Here is a 17946-nt window from a genome sequence, read left to right as displayed (position 1 = left end):
AAATTACAACTTTCACAGAGAAAATTTAATTCTTTTAGTTATTTATTTAACATTTTTGACGTAAATAAAATATAAGATTTTAAAATGAATAAATAGGAATCATTTATATAAAATGGTTGGGTTAAAATGATTTCCTTTTTAACTTTTCACACAAGTTGCATAAAGATTATTTATATTTTATATAGATATATTATCATGATCTATGATTCTGAAAGAGATACATATAATTTTGATAGGATATCCTAAAATTTTCACATGGAAAGTGCACTTTTAATCACCACCAAATCCTGATTAAATAATTATTTCTTCATTTGACATTATGAAGCATTGTGGTGTAGGGAAATTCAGCATCATATCATCCACAATAAGATAATTGATGAATACTTTAAACCATTAATTGAATAATCACTATAAAATATTATATAAAGTTGAGGCACCACCTAAAGCATGTAAAACGAACACTCAAAATAAAGTGCCTTTTATTGGAATCACATCAACATTTCATATTCTATATAATAATGGAAACTATATTATTTTTTAAAGAAGAAAGTTAAGAGTATTTTATAATGTCAAATTAGGATTTTAAAAAGAAAAAAAAAATATTTTTTCCGGAAAGTCCATATTAAACATTACCATATATCTAACATTTCAGTCATGCTAACATTCTAAAATACATCTATCATTTACCAAAGCATGAGAATTTATTTTATTAAAAAAAAATAACAAAAAATATATGGGACCAAACCAAACCTTTTTTCATAAAGTTATTGTTTTTTATTAATTCAGATAAAAGAAAATTTGAGGTAACTTAATCAACCCAATTTTGTTGTTAATGTTTATTGGTCTTCAACAGAGTTAAATGATAGGGAAAGTGGTATAATGCAATCCATATAACTAACCTCACCTAGTAAAATAATAGTGATTGTTGTAACTTAATAAACTCATTTATGAAGAATTTAAATAAAGAAAAAAAGAAGAGAATTTAGTGATTCTAGGGAGAAAAACATACTCAGATTTCCCAATGAAGAATCAGTCATCCAGAAAACATACTCCATATCAGTAACATAGTCACCAAAAATAAGATGTAGAATTTTGAGAAGGTACTGACAAGTAAAGAATTGGGCAATTTACAGTGGACATCATTAGTTTTCATGTCATAGCCATCATAGTTTTACTTGTAAAACTATTTTAGCACATTATAGCAAGTGAAAAGGGAAAAGAAAAAAAAAATCAAAGCAATGACACTATTTACATGTCAATACTTTGAGAGTGTTGTGAAATGATGAATGTGAAATGATGCAGAGAGGCACAACAGAAGTAACACTATGCAGCAGGAGGCCTAAGCTCATGATCTTGAGATGTATCTGTGGCAGATTGAGGAAGATATTGCCACATTGGAATGTATCCATAGTTTGGATAAACAGCCATTTTGTTCATTCCTGCTTGATATGCTGCAGCAGCAGCAGCAGCTACAGGGGGTGCCATAAACCCTGCTGGTGCAATGGGCAAGGATTTCAACTGCTTCTCAATCCTCTCTTTATCTGCTTTCAGAACAAGTTTCTCTTCACGAAGTTCGTTCTTCTCGGCCTGTTCAAACCAAAAAATTCTGTAACTTTGACATGATGCAACTTTGACATGGCAGAATTTTGAAACAGATACTATGATACAACTTTCAACTCTATTTTGGAGGGTTTGAACTCCTAAGGCGTCTTCAATGGAACAAAGAATGCAGAAAGTAAGAGAAATAAACATTCAACTCACTACAGAATATGTCTGAAACAATACTGACCTTCAAACATTTTATTTCCTCTAATAATTTTTCATTTGTTGTTTTGAGTTCCTCAGCTTCGGTTTTAAGTTGGCTCAACACTCTGATAGCATCATCAAGTATAGATGGTTTATCTGTTCTCACAGGTCTCCCAGGTTCCAACACAGAGCTCAGGTCACAGAATCTGCATATATCACAATCAAATTTTTCCCTTTTGTCATTACAAAAAGCAGCAAAAACACAATACAAAACAGGAAGAGTTGATTGTTACATCAGTCTCTAACATACCTGGTTATCTTATGTATCTAGAAACTAAGATCACTTTTCCCGTAAGTTATCAAAGAAATGTAACAATTGGCAATTAATGGAAGTTGGTATTGCCTTGTGCTCAGAGAATTGAATGAGAGAGTTGTAAATTTCACACATTCAGTATACTACCATACACATGTGAAGTATCTCACTCAAGTATCTAAGACAACAATACATGAAACACAACCTAAATGTGTGAAGAAACCAGAAATTAATGAGGAGAGTATACATTCCTTATGCAACAGATACAGGAAAAGCTAAAAGTTCAGCCAGTACTCTGTTACATCAACTATAAATTCAATATATAAAAGCGTGCATGCCTTTCATTGAGTCTCTCCCTCCGCAATTTCTCACGGCATGCCTTTGATCCTGCCTTACAGCATGAATCAGTACGCCCCCTACAAATCATTTGCAACAAATTGATCACAAAAAAATGATTCAAAAGACAGCATCACAACCCCAACAAAAACACAAAAAAAAAGGCAACTCAATCAATTATGTTAAGCATAAGCTCAGATTTAATGGGTGTCTGAGAGACTTACATCAGATACATGTACAATAAAGTTCTCATCTTTTTGTTGATGAATGAAATCACAAAAAGATAGTCTATGGAGTCAAAACAACATTTTCATCAACTTTTTCATTACATCATCACATTTTCACATTGTACATCACTTCAAAAGCAACAGACAAGATACCTCTTCTTGGTGTTCTCTTCACAAGCAACAGCATCATCTGGAATGTCAATTTCAGTGCTCAAACTTGCAAACACAGGAAAAAAAAGAAAAAAGTATCAGCCATCTGCCACACAAAATATTAAGCAAAGACAACAACTATCATCTCTTGTCCTACCATGCAATTAGGCTACATTAATCCATAGACACCAAGTTTACCACACAACATTAAGTAAAGACAATATTCATCATCTCTAGTGCGATTTGGTTAGATGCATCAATAGACACCACTAGCTCTATCCAGTATCTTACACTTCCCAGTACAAAAGCAACAACAAAATATAAAACAATTTACAAAAAAAAAAAGAAGCTTGAATCACCCAAAAAAGAAAACTCAATCCATTGATTACCAAACATCAGGATAATAAGAAAAATAAAACAAAAAATGAATGACCTGTGTTTTCCCTCTAAGTAACAAAACACAAACATATAATAACACACCAACAATTAACACCTGGGAGCTAATGCAGCATTCGAATCAAAATCCATATTAGGGTACATAAAAAAAAAACGAATCGAAACATGCAACACCAAATTCCGCAAAAAAGAACAATAATCTTTCATCATACATCACCGAATCATCAACATTTAAAAAAAAAAAAAAAACTGATTAAACGAATGAACTTGAGCTACTACAAAAATACAAGGAACAAATCAATCAACGATACAGATTAACAAATCAAAAGGGTAATCTTAACTTTCACGAAATCACAAAATCAATAGCATGAAGATCAACAATGAGCCCCAAAAAAAGAAACATGCAATGATGAAATTAAGAATAGTTAAAATTGAAAAGTTGATAAAGAGAAGAAAGAAACCTGTGATTGGACCAAAGGAAATCAGGGGGCGCTTGATCGATGAAAGAGTAATCGAGAAAATCCCAACAGCTGCTGTCATCTAAGGGATCCATTTGCGGTTGCCACTTCTTTTAACCAAACCGCCCTATTATCTTCTCTCACACCAAAAGGGCTTCAAATATTCCATACGCGAATAATAAGAACAGTATTTTGGCTTTTAGCACCCAAATTTTTCATTTCATCAAAATCAAATTTATGATAAATCATTGTTTAATATTTTACATTTTAAACATATAATTAATTATATTATCTAACTTACTTCCCGTTGTTTTTTTAATACCTTTTTATTCTAGAATCTTGCACGAAATTAGAATTAATCTAATTTTAAAATTGTCATACAATTTAATCTTCAATCACAATATATATATATATATATTAATCAAACTAAATATTTTATGTATCTAATAACATTTTAAATTAACATATAAATTATTTATAATTTGACATATTTTAATTTAAATATTAATTTGAATTATCCAAAATAATAACGTTGATGTAGATGATTTCTTTTTTCACTATTGTTTTCTGCTGTAATCAAACTATACCTTAAATCTATGAAAATAAGTTAAGTTACTCGTAAATTGTTCATAAAATAAATTACCGGTAAGCATTTATTTATTTGATTAGATACACAAGTTCAAGTTCGGGATTGAATTTATTACTTACATTTTTATATTAATTTTTTTTAATAGCTAATATTTGTATTTATATATAAATAAAAATATTAACTGTAATTTATACTATATGAATTTTTAATACCAATTTTATATGATGCATTTTATTAGGATAAATATTTTTTTAGTCATGTAAAATTGAAAATATTTCTCTCTCAAAATTTATATAAAATTTGTCTTATGATAATAAATTAAATGCGTACTTCAGAACTAAAACAAAAAATATATATAAATAAAGAAAAAAAAAGTCAAATTACACGTGTCGGTCACGTGTTCTAACATGTTAATTCAGTTAGTATAACTGTTAGACACATTATTTAAGAGTTAATGACACATCTTTTCAGAGACGAATTCCTCTCCCTCATAGTTTATATAAATTTCTTCATTTACTTTAGTAATACATGAAATACGTTTCCATAATTATTTCTCTTTATCTATCTATATATATATATATATATATATATATAAACATTTTTTTTTAAATTACACATATTAACCACAACCACGTGTTTTGACACGTCAGTTCAATTAACTTGACTGTTAGACATGTTACCTAAAAGTTAAAAGTGTTTGTTTTGGAGGAAAAATTTCATGTATTACTAAAATATATGGATGGATTTTATATAAATTTTGAGAAAGAAACACATTTCAATTTCGGTTGTAAATACAAAAACTAAAAACATTCTTATCCTTATCTTATTTTGCTGAATTATAATTATGTTATCATAATTATTTAATTACAAAAAATAACAAAAAAGGTAGTGAAATTATTATATTTTAATATATATATATATATATATATATAAATGATATAAATTAATAGATAAAAGTTAGAGTGTAAACTATTTTTATATTGATATAAAATTTTGGAAGATTGTATATATAAGAGAAGAAATCAAATAAACACTGGTACGACTTGCATAAACTATTACGCTTCAATAAATTTTTATTGGATAATTTATTCTAAAAAATAATTAACAGAGTTTTAATTAGTTAGATTATTTTTAAATTTATTAAAAAACGTCATATACGAAAAACTAGTTGTGTAAGAAAAGTTTTATCGGAAACACTCTAAACCCACATAAAAATAAGGAATCAAACACGAAAGGAAAATTGAAGAGTTCAACACAATTTTTGTTGCATTTTTTGCTTGAGTTTGTTTGATCTATGATTTTCTTAGAGTCTATGCATTATTTCAATTAACTCTATTTGGTAATCGTAATTTTTTCTAGTTTTACTATTTTGTCTTTTAAAATTCTTTAAAATTTTGTTTAGAGTATTGTTTACTTCTGACCTCTTGAGTCAATATTTATTTCTTCGCATTAATTTGTCACTCTTTGTCTACTTGTGTTCTTTGTCAAGGGCTAAAACCGAGTTTTTCTTTTTTACCTTTTTTTATATTTATTGTTTCTTTATACGAGAATGTTAAAAACAGTTGACTAAATATAATTTATTCTCGGGAAACTATTTTTTTTCCTGTTTTTATAGTTTTTTTTTATCTGTTTACATGAGAAAATTAAGTACAACTTACCCGTGTGATGAAGGACATAGACACTACTAGTTGAAGAATTCATTGAAAGTAGAATTAGTTGGGAAAGCACGTTTATGCATTTTAGGTGAACAACTTTTGCTACAATTTACCCTATAAAACGCAAGTAGGAATATTCTACAACATGAAAACACAATTGGTATAGTTTCATGAGAAAACATGAGTTTGACCAAGTGTAGAGGAAAAATTGGTTAAACAAGGAGACACACGTAATTATAACTACAATGGTGAAGATGAAACTTACCAAGTCAAAAAGAGATGATAAGGAAGAAGACTCAAAAGTCCTCCAAAAATGGACAATTCCCAAAGTCATGTAGGTCAACGAGTCAACGTCCCTAGAAAGGGTCTTGCCAAGACTTTTTACCACAGGACACATTTTTCCATCTTAACCAATAAGTTTGTAAAAACTGTTTTTTTTTTTTTTTTTTTCAAGTAATAACTTTCATGTTGAATCTGTCTTATAAATAGTATGAGAAATGTTAGAAATATGTTCTTTTAAAAAAACAGTAACTTCTTTATATTCAGAGAGATTTCTTGATTCTGATAAAACTTAAAAAGTACTAGATATTAAACCAAGTTCATCCTCCATCATAAAAAAAAAATAAAAATCATTAAGTTTAAACTGTAAGAACCAAGAGAAACTTCAACGAAAATTAGACACCTGAAACAATTAATCTGAAGAAAAATTTCAGGGGTCCAAATAAAGAGGTTGAACAGCACTTCTTGATCTGCTTCCATGTCCAAAAGAAAAGAATGATCTCTTCACTCTGCCACTGCCATCACAGGCTTCAACTGTGTTAATCTCATGAAAAAGTTCGTGTTCATGTTCATGTTGTTGGTGTTGCTGCAAAACCTGCTGAATTGCACCATAAAACTTTCCATCCACTGATGAATCCATGGAAAAGGACCTCCTCATGGCTTGAACTGATGAAAAGCTTTCACCTTTGGCTCTGATGCCAATACACTCATCTCCCAAGCTGCTAACTTTATGAAGCTTCTTTGCTGAAGAAACACTGATAGTGGTGGGTAACTCTTGTCTTATTCTTTGAAGGTTTTGGCCTCTATCACCTTCACCATCCAAATCAATCACAACAAAACCTTCATCACCAACATGGTTTTCAATGTTCTGGCTTTGGTCTTGAGTTGAAGGCCTTGGACTGAGAAGGTTCAGTTGGGTTGTCAAGGACACAATTGTTCTGCAGAGAGGGCAATGAGTGTTGTTCTGAAGCCAAACATCTATGCAATCAATGTGAAAAACATGGCTACAGTTTGGTATAACTCTCAGCTTCTCATCTTGTTGAAACTCACTCAAGCAAACTGCACAATCATCAATGTTGCTTCTTTCTCCAAAGTTTGTGTCCCCTTTATAATGAATCACAGGGATTAACCTGATAACTGCCTCCTCTAACCCTCTTGGCTCAGATGCTGCTGAGAGTCCTGCAGATGGATCTTCTTCACCTTGTCTTGACAGAGAAAACAGTCTTGTGTGATTAACATGGGGCCAATTGAAGCAGCACTTGATAACTAACATGTAGTAGCCTATGAGGAAGAAAGTTGTGAACAACATTCCAACCACAAGGATTGCTAAGAGAGGAAGATTTGAACCAGAATGGTGTGGAATACCATGATTTGGAGGAACTGTGCAGGGTGAATCAGCTTGTGTATGTATATGGAGTAGGTGTCTTTGGCTCACAAAATCCATATCAGATTCTGCAAACAAAAGGGTTATCTTAGATCTTGGAATATGTTACATGAATTGACTCTTATCACACTTTTCCTGCAGAATCTTTAGTATATGCTTAATGCACTAACTGAAGTAGTAGGCCATGGTTTTTCCCCAAATCCAAACAGAAAATGGGAGTGGTTGGAGAGTAAAGAGGAGTGAAATATAGGACAAGTAAGTAGTGAGAATAGAGAAAGACTGAGAAGACTTATAAACTAGGGGGTGGTAGTGAAGAGACACCAGAGGGTTTGAAATTCAATGAAAAACTGTTGTCAAACCGTGCTTGCTCTTACCTCAAATCACCTTCTTATCTCAAATTACTTCGGTGAATTTCGATACAAGACGATTGATTTTATAATATATAAGTGAATGCAAACTTTATTTTACAAACTGATATACAAGTATCAGTAAGTTTCTGCAAGTTGGTTTTGTAATTACTTAAAAGATGACGCGATAGGCTTTTCTAATTACATCAAAGGCAACTATTGTTTCTTACTAGAAATAAATTTGGTCATATTTACCAAGTCTAAAAAAAATTTTGTTTCCTAAAGTTATGCAAGACTTGGAATGTATTTGGTCATTGTCCAATATTTAGGGTAACGTATGGGTCAGTTTTTAATGAAGGCTCTGTAGAGTGAGTGGTGGTCCAGCTACAATGGTGACAGTGGTTCATCAATGACCAAGTCTTTACCGATGAAACTGTGTGTTGACCTCAAGAGTGAAAAATGTGTCAAAGTCTTGAGTTTGAATTTCTTCATTTCTTCTGTATTGGTAAAGTTATTAATGCAGATGCATATTTAAGAGACTTGTCTTTCATTTACTCTGTCTCACTTTCTTTGTATCCGTAAGATTAAAATGTAAAGTAGCTCTAGAATCATTCGCATGTTCATAATAAACCATGAAAATTAATATAATATGTTGTTAGTGGTCGCCACTCATATCTGATCTAATTACAGAAACGAAATTAAGTGACCCATGTTTGTGAAAGAATGAGTAAATAATTGGAAGGTGAATGATGCACATTGCATCATTGATTGTAGAGTGAATATGTGACATGACAGACATTGATTAAAAAGTTAAACATTAGTGACCTTAATCAAAACTAAGCATCAATTTTGTAAACAAGTCTTTCGAGTAAGGAATGAAGTGAAAAAACATAACACTGATAAGATGAACCAAATGTGTATGAGAGATTGATACTACTTTTAACTTAAAATCTTAAGATAATAAATTTGACATCACTATACATTTTTCTTATTTTTATCTAACATGAGACTTTGACTCACACAACATTTGAATCTTAACTAAATTTGAGTGGGTCTAACGTTTTGTAAATGTGTTTTGGTCCACAAATTCTTATGTGAAAGTCAAGTAAACGCAAGACGACGTTGTTTTCGAATAGTTGCAGGCATAAGAATTGAAACTACGTGTGAAGGATGTTATTTTGTCCCAACATTCTGATACTGAATAATACCTCTGCGGATCAGACTCATATTCAAGGTTCGAGATTTTCTCGGCCATTGTTGTTTTTCGTTTTTAAAAAATGCACACACTGGTTTGGTTAGTGGGTGATTTTCTTCTTCAAAAGTAATATTACTAATGCACCCATATATGAACATTTTGTTGTCTAAAATTGTTTATGCAGCTTCAATTCCATAGATATAGTGGGAGTACTCTATATCTCATCCATGCAATTTTAATTTTGGGCGTCTTCCAACTGAACTAAGGTAATATCCTCTTAAAATAATTGCTTATAGAATTAATTTGATAATTTTCATATATATATATATATAAATATAATATAGATATTTTGTTCTTATAATATTTTATTTCAATAATTAGGAGTTAATAAGAAGTACATAATCAAGATTAAATTAAGAAAGTTTTAGTTATAAAATATTTTACATGCCTACACAAATTTATAATTTAGATTAAATATTTCTTAATACTCTTCTTCAAGTTGGTAAATGGATCGTACATTTTCAAATTATCTAATAATCTTTCAAAAACCTAGTTTGCCATAGTTTTAGTAAGAATATTTATATAAAAAAAATTGACGATTTCAAACTATTTTTATCAAACATTTTTTTATGAAAAAACTATCAATTTCCGCATGCTTCATTTAGTCTCCTGGACAAGATTGTGAATATCACATAACTTTATTATCACAATATAATTGAACAAGATGTTTACGTGCATATCCTAAATTTTGGATATATAGTTAGAGTCACAAGTTTTCATAATCCAAAAATAAGCTTTTATACTAGATCTAGCTATAACTTTTGGCTTATTGCTTCTCTACATGATAAGATGTCCTCCAATAAATTTTAGAATAAAAAAATAGTTAATTACTATAGTGACCAATTTAGATACTAATTTACAAAATTAAAAATTATTCGTTATTAAAATAGTCATTGTTATAAATAAAAAATTATAATTGGTAACTAAATTGGTCACTAATTAATTAGAGATTGATTTAGAAACTAATTTATTTTGGTAGACAAAATCTAAGTAGCTAATTTTAATGATCAATTTCCTTTGGTAACTAAAATCATGGTAGCTAATTTTAAAAGACAAATTTAGTGACCAATTATAATTTTTTATTCATAATAGTGACTATTTTAGTAACCAATAACTTTTAGTTTCATAAATTAGTATCTAAATTTGTCACTATAGTTACTAATAACTAGTAGTCACTAAAATTGGTCATTATTTAAAAGTTTTGTTATAGTGATAAATCATACATCCTTGTAGTTGGAGTTTTCTTGAACATAACTCCTTTTCCGAAAGTAGCTTTTATGTACCTTAAAATCCGTATATAAGCATCCATGTGTTTCTCACCTGGATTATGCATGAACTAACTAAACACAATAAGAGGATGAACTAAATTTGGTATAGCGTGTGAGAGATACAACAATCTTCTTGTGAGTTTATGATATCTCCTACAAGTATTTGATATTTCCCATTTAGTTAAAGTTTGATCTTCCAAATATACAACTTCAATCTCCCTTCAATTGGAGAATTTGTTGGTTTGCATGTTGTCATCCTAATTTCTTTCAATAAATTCAATGCATACTTTCGTCTGAGAGAGAAATATACTTGAATATGATATTGAGACCTCAATTCAAATAACGTACGTAATTCAAAAGCTTAAGCTTCTTCATCTTGATTTCTTTGCCAACTTATCTTTCAATGCCTAATGTTTCTAAATATCTCTCATAACTATTATGTCATCAACATAGACGATAAAAATTGTAACATTTCCATTTTTTCCTTTAGAAACAAAGTATAATTTTGGTTGCTATGTGAATATACACAAAAGTAAGCATAATTAGTGAATCTACAAAACCATGCCTGTGGCGATTAGGTTATCTTCCATGTACAAAGTTCTAATGAAACCCATACCTTCCAAACAAAAAATACTCCTTAATATTATCTAATTAGTTTATATATAGCTTAATCGTCCTACCATACTTTTTCATTCTTACTTAATATGATATTTTTAAGTTATATTCAGAATTTCTAACCATCTTTACAAGTGCTAGTTGAATTTTATCATTGAGTTTCTATTACAACAAGATTTATAAAAGATTGACATCACTTCGAATGTAAAATCTTACAACTTAATGTTTGTAGATTTTTTTTCTTATATATCATTAAACATTTTTAATTCTATTCAATGTAAAAACTTTATATATATATATATATATATATATATATATATATATATATAAATTTTGTATGTATTATATGTTTTTGGAGTGAAAAAAGAACATGATTAAAAAAAAAGCAAAGGAAACCAACCATTTGACTGCAGTTAATTTACCTACCAACTAATACAAGTATAGATGAGCACGTGTTTGAATTTGTGATTGTTTTTTGTCTTTTCTTTAAGATGAAGTATTTATTTCCTTTGTGAATTGATGACTACTGAATATATATGGAATTGAGGAAACAAAAAAAGGAGAAAAAGAAAGGATTAAAGTGAAGAGAGAAAGAGTTTGAAAAGAAGCAAGAGCCACCTCCTTGACCATCCAGATACAATGGACGCTCTACTTTTCAACGTGAACCACACCAGACAACCTTCTTCATCGTCACATGCAAACACTTTACTACCCTTTTTTTCAACATTTAACAACGTTATTCCTATTATGCTTCACTTTTTTTATACATATTTTTGTGGAAAAAACCAACACACACTCATATTTTCTCCTCCCATTTAAGGTGAAAAACACTGATCTTTTCGGTTTTCTTATTTTTTATTTTATTCCAGGGTCTGTTTCACTACAAAATTGTAAAATAGGATCCATTGATTTTTGTTTTTTAAAATTGGATCAAGTCGTTACGAGGGAGGACGACATTAAGAATGAAGTCGTCTTCCACCTGACCGGTTTTACTTTTTTTTTTTAAAAAAACAATATCGTCATCTCCATAATATCGTTGGAGACGACGACTTATGTCTCAATTGAGAAGTGAAGTCGTCCTCTAACATCGAATGCATTTTTCAATTTTTTTTTCAAAATTTTTTGTTTTCATTATTTTTTATTTTTTTCTTTCAAATTTTTCGCTTTTCATTATTTTTCTTTTTTTTCAAATATTTCAGATTTCATTATTTTTTTTTTCAAATTTATCAGTTTTCATTATTTTTCCTTTTATTTTCAAAATTTATAATTTTTCTTTTACTTTTTCGGTTTTCATCATTTTTCCTTTTATTATATCATTTTTATTATGTCATTTTTATTATCTAATATATTTTATTAAATTAGTTTATTGTACCAACAAAAAGAAAATTTACCAAAAAAGTAATTATCAAGAAAATAAATACAATCCTGTTAACAAAATTTTGTAATATATATTGAAAAGTCAAAAATTTGAAAAAAAAAATTAAAACTGTAATGTTAAAAAGAAAATAAATAACTAAAAGAGAAGTTGTTATATAAAATGACGACTTTATTGTGAGATCTACATAAATCTATAATCAACTTTCTGATGACATTTAAAAAAAGAAAAAAGAAGAAATCGGTCAAAAAAAGACAACTTCATACTTAATGCCGTTCCTCCAATAATAACTTAACCCCCGTAAAAACAATTTAACAGAACTTATTTTGTAAGTTTATGGTCAAAACGACCTAGAAATATAAAATTCGATCTTCTCACATGCTTCAGGAGAAAAATATGACGAGTGAAAATGGTAAAAATCAAAGAAAACAAGAAACAGTTAACGTTGAGCTTAAACGTGTTTGATTAAAGGCAAACATAAAAAATAATGAATAGAAATGTTACAATAAAAATTATAATTTACTAAATTATTTTCAATTTATTTGTCCTCTACTAAACATATCAACTTTTTTATTTTACTATTCTCATTTTCTCACCAACCATGTGTCGACAAATCAAAAGTGATAAAAGAAATGAAAAGAAATAAGTTATAATATCACTAGCATTTGTGACATAATATGATATGACTGATAACCAATTAATAATAGGGCATACTAAATAGTTAAGAACACATTTATATATAATTTTCTTAGAATAAACATACGAATCTCAAAATTAAACCCGCAATAAATGTTAAAAAGCCATTCAAATTTTGTGTGTGTGATCAATCTATCGATACATATATTTATAACATCAAATTATAAAAATTTAAACAATGTTATTTTAAATAAAATGAGAGATTTAATTTTGGCTTCAAATTTTTTTTTCCTTTGTTTTTTCATACTGCTAAAAATTTAAAATCACTATTTTTCATTTTTAATTAAAAGAATTTTAGTTTTTGGTTTTGTAAAATAAAATTTGATTTTCATCCAATCAATATTCAATATCAATGTTTTTTCTAATATGTTTGTATACGTTTAAATATAGATAAAAAATGTTCATATGATTTTTTTTAAATAGTATTAAAAATATATGTTGATGTAATATAATAAAAAAACTAAAATCAGAACTTTACATAAAACTAAATTCTACCAATTCATAAAAAATAAAAAGTAAACTTATTTCATATATATTCTTTCTCCAGACTCAATTACACGAAAAGAGAAAGATACTGTAAACAAATATGCTTCAACTAATAATTGAAATTTCATTCACAATATTTTTAATTTTTTATATCAATAACACTTTAGGGAAAAAATATCACTTCCTTCAAACTCAAGACATAAATGAAATTAAGCAACCTTTACCCTGATCAAGAAAATGAGTTCATATTATTGATTACATTTTATTTTTCTACATTTTCCTTCATTTAAACTCAATATTAACAAATGATTGGAAATAGAATCATATATAATTAATTGAACGATACAGTCGAAAAGATATATTTTTAAATAAAGGGAAAGTAGTTAAAATCTATCCATAGTTTGAACTTAAATATGATTAATGTGAAATTAGATGATATTAACAGTAATAAATAATTGAAGTAACATTGTTTATATTTATGTGAGTTGTGGAGGAAGCTTCCACCTTAATCCCTTGCACATGTCACAATAACACATGGTTAGAAATATTGCATCTGCATATATAATATGATATATACTCTTCGAAGTGTCTCTAGCAAGAAGAGCGTATGATCCATGGAAGAAGAGGGTTCAAAGGGAAAAGCCATGGATGAAGAAGAGCATGTAAAGTACAGAGGAGTACGTAGAAGGCCATGGGGAAAATATGCAGCAGAGATTCGTGACTCAATGAGACATGGTCAAAGGTTGTGGCTGGGAACATTCCCCACAGCAGAGGAAGCTGCTAGAGCCTATGACAGAGCTGCATATGCCATGAGAGGTCCCTTTGCAGTCCTAAATTTTCCTGATGAATACCCTCCTTCGCCGGCATCTGCTTCTTCCTCTTCGTCTTCTTCTTCGTCTGTGTCCTTTTCAGGTTATGGACACGTGGAAAGAAGAGGAAGAGGAAGAGGAAGAGGAAAAAATGAAGAAGGAAGTCAAGTATTTGAGTTTGAGTACTTTGATGACAAATTGTTGGAGGAGCTTCTTGGTTATGATGAAGACAAAAATAAGCATGGCAAGTGAAATATGATATGTATTAAGTTTTACCTGATACAAGGTATGTCTCATCATATTTGTTTCCGAAAACTGTTCAAAACTTTGTCTCTCTATAACCATGCGAGACATTACCTTTAAGGTTATAAGGTCTGATCTTTGTTTGAGAAATTTAAATGTGAGTCTAAATTTTTTATTGATTAAAAATGAGAAAGTTAAAAATAATATAAAGATGAAAACAAATAAATTCATAAAAAATTTTATATAAGATAATGTTAATCTCTTATGTGTGAGTTAAATTCATATTTTATTGGTGTTGAATCTTCCTAATAATCTCTCTACAAAATATAGATGTAAAATTTTCAAATATTTCGATTAAAATGTGTTTGAATATTTTTTACATGAAGATATTATGAAGATATTATTTATATATATATATATATATATATATATATATATATATTAATGTACTAAACAGATATATTAAGTGACAACCTAAATTTATTCAAGAGTTTATAAATCCACATATCTTGTGATAATATTGTGTCTAGCAAATCAACTAGTTTAATTTGTATAATTCAACAGTAAAAAAGAAAAAATTTAAGTACTATATATGATTTAATCATAATTTAATCCACATACCTTCTATTATGGAATAATGTCACTTATAAAGATTACAAAGTCTATTCTTTTATTTTATAAAATAAAAATTGTTAAATATTTAGGTTTGGAGTTTTCACTACCCTACCCAGCATATCAAGTGCAGATTTGTTGAGAAAAAAAATAAATTCGCACAACAAATAAAGACAAAAACAAAAAGGAACTTGAAAGTAAAGAGTTTTCCTAACAAATCCTTGTTTTCTAAGAGAGTTAAGAAGATAAATAAAAATAATAATAATAATAATACAATTTGCTCAACAAAATAAGATTAAAATATAAGGGACAAAATATCAACAATTTCAGCTATTATGTTATGATGAAAAAGTTAGAACGTTTTCCTTTTTAATCGTACTAAAAGCATAAGACAACAAAAGTATTGGATTGAAACTTAGAAAATAGAGAGGAAAACAACAAAAAGACCTTTGAGACCCTAAACAAGAATAAAAATAAACTCCAAATTTGAAAAACCATCAAATTTTTTAACATGGATAATAAATTGTTTAACATGCTTCTTGGTACTACTAACTTTACATTATTTTTAAAATATTGGTATTCATAAGGTTCAAAAATATTTCATTACCTTCGATCAATTTGACTGTAACAAGTTACTTTTACATAAGGAGAGAAACAGATAATATTTTATTTTGTCTTGTATAATAGATACATTTTCTCTCTTAAGACAACACTCTTCTTTCTCTTTTAAGACAAAGGAATAAGAATGAATCAATACTATACATTAATACTCAAGATTAATATATATTCTTATTCTCTTTATTTATATATATATATATATATATATATATATTTATATATATATATATGTATATATATATATATACATATGTATATATACATATATGTATATATGTGTATACATATGTATATATGTATACACATATATACATATATATATATATACATATGTATATATATATATGTATATATGTGTATACATATATACATATGTATACACATATATACATATATGTATATATATATATATGTATGTATATATGTATATACATACATATATATGTATGTATATATGTATATACATATGTATATATATATATATATGTATATATACATATATACATATATATATATATATATATATATGTATATATACATATATACATATATGTATATATGTATATATACATATATGTATATATATGTATATATATGTATATATACATATATGTATATATGTATATATACATATATATACATATATATGTATATATATGTATATATGTATATATGTATATATATATATATGTATATATACATATATGTATATATGTATATATACATATATATACATATATATACATATATATACATATATATGTATATATGTATTTATGTATATATACATATATACATATATATGTATATATACATACATATGTATACATATATATGTATATATATATATACAAATATATATATATCTTTTAAAAAATATTAAACACAAATATATATTTGTATATATACAAATATATACAAATATACATATATATATATATATATACATATATATGTATATATATATAAAAAAAAAAATATTTATCTTTTAAAAAACCTAGAGACTTTGCTAAAGAAGTTCAAGATGTAAAATGAGAAGCTACAAAAAAAATTGATTGAGCATTGGAAGGTGACACATCACACAACAAAAGCTTAATTGAAAGCTTACTATATATTTAACACGCACAAGACCATATATTATGTACGTTATAAGTCTTTTATCAAGGTTCATGCAAAGATTAAGTCGAATTCACTTTGGATTAATAAAAAGAATTTTAAGATATCTTTAATGTACAAGAGAGTTTGGTATTCTACAAAACTATGACAAACTCAAAATTGCTTGGCAACATTGTTAATAAGTAGACAAGATCGATAATGTACGAGTTTGATACATTGTACAAAACCATGACAAATTTAAGACTAGTTAACTACAATGACAATGATAGATATGATCGACAAATGAGACGAAAAAATAAAAAAGGTTATGCATTCTCACCTGGACCGGGATTTTAACAATAGAACAATCAATAACAAAAGCAAAATACGTGGCAGCTACAAAAACTACAAGTCAAATATTATGGTTTTAAAGAATGCATGGACAAATAAGAGAGTAAAAAGATAACTATTTTATCATTTACTATGACAACATGTTCGCTACAATAATGACAAAGAATCTATTCATCATTGAAGAACAAACCACATAGATATTAAACACATTTCACTTGAGAGACGAAACAAAATAAGAAAATTTTAAGTACTGTAGGATAGAAGATCAAGTTACAAACATATTTACTTAGATATATATATATATATATCTAGAAATTGTAACAATAAGTCTAGATAATTCTAAAAGTTAAAAAATTTATAATTATCTAAAAAATTATAATTAGACAACCATCATTCTTAGAAGTGGTGGATGAAGCTAATACCACTTATCGTAATATCTATGAAAAATCAATTTAAACTCGTACATTCAATATCTTCAAAGCTACTTTCTACAACTTATATTTACTACAATACTACTCATCCTAAACTTTCTAAACTCACATAACAAAACAACCATTAGCCTCTTTTATATCTCTCTTAAAATTCTAACTAGAGGAAAGAAGACTAAGGAGTATTTTCCTTAGAGAGAAGTCTATATACATAA

General features: G+C 27.8%; 1 protein-coding gene and 2 pseudogenes across 1 annotated transcript; 1 reads left to right on the top strand and 2 right to left on the bottom strand.

Moving 5' to 3' along the window:
• Nucleotides 1-1036: 1036 nt before the first annotated feature.
• LOC114192559 (transcription factor bHLH104-like) lies at nucleotides 1037-3822 on the bottom strand. The gene is made up of 5 exons (XM_028082312.2): nucleotides 3630-3822; nucleotides 2776-2838; nucleotides 2398-2475; nucleotides 1790-1952; nucleotides 1037-1587 (listed from the first exon to the last, which is right to left on the bottom strand). Exons 1-5 carry the CDS (start codon nucleotides 3719-3721, stop codon nucleotides 1324-1326), a joined length of 660 nt encoding a protein of 219 aa, XP_027938113.2. The 5' UTR covers nucleotides 3722-3822; the 3' UTR covers nucleotides 1037-1323.
• Nucleotides 3823-5890: 2068 nt separating this feature from the next.
• Nucleotides 5891-7943, bottom strand: LOC114190753 (RING-H2 finger protein ATL16 pseudogene; annotated as a pseudogene).
• Nucleotides 7944-14066: 6123 nt separating this feature from the next.
• Nucleotides 14067-14699, top strand: LOC114192188 (ethylene-responsive transcription factor ERF096 pseudogene; annotated as a pseudogene).
• The last annotated feature ends 3247 nt before the right edge of the window (nucleotides 14700-17946 follow it).

This window comes from Vigna unguiculata, chromosome 7, assembly GCF_037176805.1.
Source record: "Vigna unguiculata cultivar grain cowpea cultivar isolate G323 ecotype 2 chromosome 7, ASM3717680v1, whole genome shotgun sequence".
Taxonomy (NCBI): domain Eukaryota; kingdom Viridiplantae; phylum Streptophyta; class Magnoliopsida; order Fabales; family Fabaceae; genus Vigna; species Vigna unguiculata.
Note: the sequence above shows the minus strand (reverse complement) of the source record. Positions and strands in the feature narration are given on the sequence as shown.